Source organism: Trifolium pratense, linkage group LG7 (assembly GCF_020283565.1).
Source record: "Trifolium pratense cultivar HEN17-A07 linkage group LG7, ARS_RC_1.1, whole genome shotgun sequence".
Taxonomy (NCBI): Eukaryota; Viridiplantae; Streptophyta; class Magnoliopsida; order Fabales; family Fabaceae; genus Trifolium; species Trifolium pratense.
Genome location: NC_060065.1, coordinates 40,285,041 through 40,291,040, shown reverse-complemented (window position 1 = coordinate 40,291,040; position 6,000 = coordinate 40,285,041). Strand labels below are relative to the sequence as shown.

General features: G+C 31.7%; 2 protein-coding genes across 2 annotated transcripts; both read right to left on the bottom strand.

Annotated features, from left to right (window-relative positions):
* Positions 1-202: 202 nt before the first annotated feature.
* LOC123898905 (L-tryptophan--pyruvate aminotransferase 1-like) lies at positions 203-2,714 on the bottom strand. Its single transcript, XM_045949943.1, has 5 exons — positions 2,271-2,714; positions 1,830-2,135; positions 1,246-1,530; positions 771-1,075; positions 203-550 (listed from the first exon to the last, which is right to left on the bottom strand). Exons 1-5 carry the CDS (start codon positions 2,372-2,374, stop codon positions 363-365), a joined length of 1,188 nt encoding a protein of 395 aa, XP_045805899.1. The 5' UTR covers positions 2,375-2,714; the 3' UTR covers positions 203-362.
* Positions 2,715-4,582: 1,868 nt separating this feature from the next.
* On the bottom strand, positions 4,583-5,123 carry LOC123894327 (L-tryptophan--pyruvate aminotransferase 1-like). The gene is made up of 2 exons (XM_045944295.1): positions 4,994-5,123; positions 4,583-4,776 (listed from the first exon to the last, which is right to left on the bottom strand). The coding sequence occupies exons 1-2, from the start codon at positions 5,109-5,111 to the stop codon at positions 4,589-4,591; spliced, it is 306 nt and encodes a 101-aa protein (XP_045800251.1). The 5' UTR covers positions 5,112-5,123; the 3' UTR covers positions 4,583-4,588.
* Positions 5,124-6,000: the final 877 nt, after the last annotated feature.

The following is a 6,000-nucleotide window of genomic DNA, read 5'->3' as shown; positions in this document are numbered from 1 at the left end:
AAATTTTGCTCTTAAAATTGATTTCAATAATGTCATGTTATTAACAATTCAATATTCGGTAAAATTTTGTAAAGAAAACATAAACTATGAATTTAAAACATATAAATCATTCTTGTCAAAAAAAAAAAGAAAAAAAACATATAAATCATTGACTATGAACTCACTTTAGGCCAAAATTAAATTCTATATAAATGATTTCTATCAAAATTGAACTAATAATTAAGATCCACGACTCCTATCTATGATGTTTAATCATCAAACATCCTCTATCTTAATAGCAGAAATGATGTATTTTTATATATTTTGATGAAACTCAAGCTATCTAGCTAACACTACATATGACATTTTTTATGGTTCCAACATCATTCCCTTTTAGCATTTGACAATCTTGTACATAATTCAATGAACTCGTCCTCTGTACCAATCATGCTAACCCTAACATACTTTGCATCGACACCAAATCTCCCCCCTCCTCTTGTACGAATCTTCAATTTTTCCAAATAACTCTCGCCATCTTTTATGCCCTCCAAGCACTTCAACCATGCAAAAGCTGTATAGGAATTTTAAAAAAAAAAATTAGTGAAAAACAAAAATCAACAAAACACTAATAACTAGTGGAAATATGTAACTCATGCATTTTTAATCGAAAGTGTTGTCAGATGGCTAATATTGACATGACACGAAAACATGTAACACATTTAATAAATTCATTTTCAGATTTACTATTGGTGTCCATGTGTTTTCAGATTTCATAGGTGAAAATATATTACCTGGGTATTGCTCAGATAAGTCCTTGTTGAAGTGACAATAGGAAGTTGGGTATTTGGTCAAGGTAAAAACCTTGCTTTTCTCAATAGCTCCCTTAAATTTCTCCCACCTTTCTTTCATGAGTCTTTTGCTATAATCAAAAAAGAGGTGATCAGATTCAATGGACTTTAAATTTTTGTAACCATCACAAATCACTCCAATCATCTTAGCAGCTCGAATTTGGGATTCTCTTGACACGCCAATGGAGTTTAACTGTACGAATCTTATCATCTTTTTAGCAACTTCAATGTCTTTTACAAATGCCCACCTGCGTCACAAAATAAAATAAAATGAACCAATTAGCAAATACATTGCAATAGTAATTGTGGCTATATAGACCGTATTTTCTCCCATTTTATCTCGATATAAAAGTTTGTTGCAAGATTGCAAATGCAACAGCAAGCGTTACATAGAATATGGTCGATATTACGAACTCACCCGATACGCGAACCAGCATGACCGGTGCATTTGGAGAATGTGAAGACCATAACATCATGGTCAAGCTGATCAGTAATGGGAGTGTATTGCGGCCAGTAATAGGCCAAGTCATAAATGATTTTCCCTTCAACTCCAGAGTTCACTACCGGTACACGAAGAGTCCCATCAGGGTTGTTTGGGGAGGTCACAACCTCTATGTAAGGTTCATCTTTATCATACAGAGCAGCATCACCGGTCCATTGAAATAGCCTTGATTGCAAGATATCAGTTGCGTCTTTGTATTCCTGCAAATTAAACACAAGCGGCGTTCTTAGTAAACCTTTCAATCAAACACTAATAAGTCATGATTTATATGTAGGATTAGATCAAGCCATTTCATGAAGTAATTTCGAAATTGAAAAATATTTTTTAAATATTTTTTATTCATAAAAAAATTCAGCGAGACTCAAACTACATATCTTTTGTATTTTCAAAGGACAAAGTGAAAAGTAGAATTTGTAGGAACAAATATTTTTTAAAATGAATAAATTGTTTGTAAATAAATCTTACTCAGCTAAAATAATTGAAACTAAAGAAAAATTATCGAATAATAAGGTGCAGCAGCAACAACATTAATGGGATGATGAGAGGATTCTGAAGGAGAGAGTGCATAAAGAAGAGCTTGGTAGAGTTGAGAAGAACCTGTCCCTAATACTAAGAACTTATCTTTTGTGACAGCATCACCGACCACATTGTGGAGCCTCAAAATTGCATCCCTCATTTGTGGCACCATATACCAACATAAGTTGTTTGTATCACCAAGGTAACTCATCCATTCGTCACTTTTGATCTCTACCGTACATTCATCTCTCACCTTCTCCCAATATGGCCGGAATGCCACTGGATCACCCCTGCCAAATTTTGCCCCTTAAATAATTAACTTGTGTCTAAAAATAAAAATAACAATAATAATATATAATAATAATAATAATTGCATAGTAAAATAATACGACTTGTAAATGGAGGTGGAAATAAAGATAATTTACTTCTCAACATTGACAAAGGAATTGCGTGAGAAAGTAGAGAGGGGTATTGTTGTGCCATTGGAATGTGACAAAGGTGAAGTACCATTAATAGTAGAGACCACCATTCTTTAATATATTAATATGCTTTTTGTTTTGTTGATGACGATGTGTGTTTATATCTTTCACTCTTGGTTGTTTTTTGTTTTTATTTAGTTGTTATAGTTTGCATTCATATATATAGTGAGAGGAAAAACATTATGTGAAGGAGATGAATAATAATATCTCCTTTATTTGTCTCCCTAATTCATTCTCCCTTTTATATAATGTTATTCTTTTTTTGTTCTTAACATATTTAACCATTGCGATGGTTCATAAAAAAAAAACTTGACTATTTTGTGTTCTTGCCATATTTGACCATTGCGTTGGTTCATAAAAAAATTGACATTTGCGTTGCAATGAGGATGAATCAACACGCCGACATTTAAGCTTTAAAAAACATCTAAATGCATTGAATGTGTATAGTAATATTCAGCAAAAAAAATATAGTGATAATATAAGCAAAAAACAATCAGATAAGCAAAATAAAAATTACATTAGTAGATAATATTCCTATATTTATTAACAAAATTCATTGTATATGATTAGGAACCTCCCCCTCTAATCCATCGTATATGATCCATTAGAAGATAATATTATTTTATATTTTTAACAGAATACGTGGTATATGATTAGCAACATCCCCTCTAATATGTTGATCCGTCTTCTTCTTTAATAAGTAATTTTATTCGATTATATTAAATTAATTAAATTGTGGGCATTTAGAAGTATTTCTTAATTTATTAAAGAATTGTAAATTTCATTTAATGAATGTTTTTGGTTTTTGTAAGAATATAAGTAGTAAAACATCATTAATTTCGTGTTGGTTTTTTAAAAGAATCAAAATTTTAGGACGGAATTAAAAAGTTAAAAGAACCAAAGATTAGAGACCGAGAGCAATATCTCGTCATTATCCCATCTCTATACCACTGCATACGACTGTTGGTGTTGTAATCAATTTTTTTTTATAAGTTAAGAGCATCTAGGCTTCAAGCAATGAGTAGACATCTCAACTAAGTTGGTACCCCCAAACATTCTTATACCGAACCTATAGCTCGTAATAATATATATAAATAGAAAATGATATTTACAAAAGAGGGGGGGCTAGGTCTGACCCCAGAAGAAATAACTGAGACTAAGCAAAACGATAATTGGGGAGTCTGAATTTTTCATTGATGAAAGCTCCCCAGAGAAATTGTGGCATAGAGTTCCACCAAGTAAAGTCTAAAATAGAATGGCAATGGTTAGCAAGTCGATCCGCACATCTGTTTTAATCAATCAAAATTAGACATAACATTATAATAACATTGTAGCATCGTTCACTTTAATTTATAACTTATCTTGGCAACTCCTGTCGAGGCACTCTCTGGAAAACTCTTATATGCCTTTGCTGACTGATAATCAAAAGTTTCTGCATAATTTGGTAGAGTTGTTTGTGATAGATAGTGAATCATTTGCTATTGGGAGACATTGGTGATTGCAGAGCTTATTTTTTGGAGTAAAAGTGGGAAGGGTGATGAAGAAGTTTATAATGCATCAGTTGTTAGGAACATAGTGTGGCTAGATGAATCCATCGTTGTTGGTACTGCAAATGGGATTAGTTTGATTTTGTCTGTTATTGAGTGGACATATAGTATAATTATCTTAATTTTTAACTTTTTTTAAAATAAAATAAAAAATGTCTTTTTGAGTTTTCTAAGTTTGTAATGAATTATTTTAATATGTTAATTTACTAATTTTCAATGTGGCAAAATGACATAATGCCACATTATAAAACTTTTAAGATCATTTGTGTATTAGTTATTGCAAAAATATAGAGGAATGCATCAGCAACACATCGGAAGCTATTAATCTTTTTGATAGAAAATGTTTTTGGGGAAATTTTGCTCTTAAAATTGATTTCAATAATGTCATGTTATTAACAATTCAATATTCGGTAAAAAAATTTAAAGAAAACATAAACTATGAATTTAAAACATATAAATCATTCTTGTCAAAAAAAAAGAAAGAAAAAAAACATATAAATCGTTGACTATGAACTCACTTGAGGCCAAAATTAAATTCTATATCAATGATTACTATCAAAATTGAACTAATAATTAAAGATCCACGACTCCTATCTATGATGTTTAATCATCAAGCATCCCCTATCTTAATAGCAGAAATGATGTATTTTTATATATTTTGATGAAACTCAAGCTATCTAGCTAACACTACATATGATAGTTTTTATGGTTCCAACATCATTCCCTTTTAGCATTTGACAATCTTGTACATAATTCAATGAACTCGTCCTCTGTACCAATCATGCTAACCCTAACATACTTTGCATCGACACCAAATCTCTCCCCTCCTCTTGTACGAATCTTCAATTTTTCCAAATAACTCTCGCCATCTTTTATGCCCTCCAAGCAGTTCAACCAAGCAAAAGCTGTATAGGAATTTTAAAAAAAAATAGTGAAAAACAAAAATCAACAAAACAATAATAACTAGTGGAAATATGTAAGTCATGCATATTTAATCGAAAGTGTTGTCAGATGGCTAATATTGACATGACACGGAAACATGTAACACATTTAATTAATTCATTTTCAGATTTACAATTGGTGTCCATGTGTTTTCAGATTTCATAGGTGAAAATATATTACCTGGGTATTGCTCAGATAAGTCCTTGTTGAAGTGACAATAGGAAGTTGGGTATTTGGTCAAGGTAAAAACCTTGCTTTTCTCAATAGCTCCCTTAAATTTCTCCCACCTTTCTTTCATGAGTCTTTTGCTATAATCAATAAAAAGAGGTGATCAGATTCAATGGACTTTAAATTTTTGTAACCATCACAAATCACTCCAATCATCTTAGCAGCTCAAATTTGGGATTCTCTTGACATGCCAATGGAGTTTAACTGTACGAATCTTATCATCTTTTTAGCAACTTCAATGTCTTACAAATGTCCACCTGCGTCATAAAATAAAATAAAATGAACCAATTAGCAAAAACATTGCAATAGTAATTGTGGCTATATAGACCATATTTTCTCCCATTTTATCACGAACTCACCCGATACGCGAACCAGCATGACCGGTGCATTTGGAGAATGTGAAGACCATAACATCATGGTCAAGCTGATAAGTAATGGGAGTGTATTGCGGCCAGTAATAGGCCAAGTCATAAATGATTTTCCCTTCAACTCCAGAGTTCACTACCGGTACACGAAGAGTCCCATCAGGGTTGTTTGGGGAGGTCACAACCTCTATGTAAGGTTCATCTTTATCATACAGAGCAGCATCATCGGTCCATTGAAATAGCCTTGATTGCAAGATATCAGTTGCGTCTTTGTATTCCTGCAAATTAAACACAAGCGGCGTTCTTAGTAAACCTTTCAATCAAACACTAATAAGTCATGATTTATATGTAGGATTAGATCAAGCCATTTCAAGAAGTAATTTTCGAAATTGAAAAATATATTTTAAATATTTGTTATTCATAAAAAAATTCAGCGAGACTCAAACTACATATCTTTTGTATTTTCAAGGGACAAAGTGAAAACTAGAATTTGTAGGAACAAATATTTTTTAAAATGAATAAATTGTTTGTAAATAAATCTTACTCAGCTAAAATAATTGAAACTAAAGAAAAATTACCGAATAATAAGGTGCA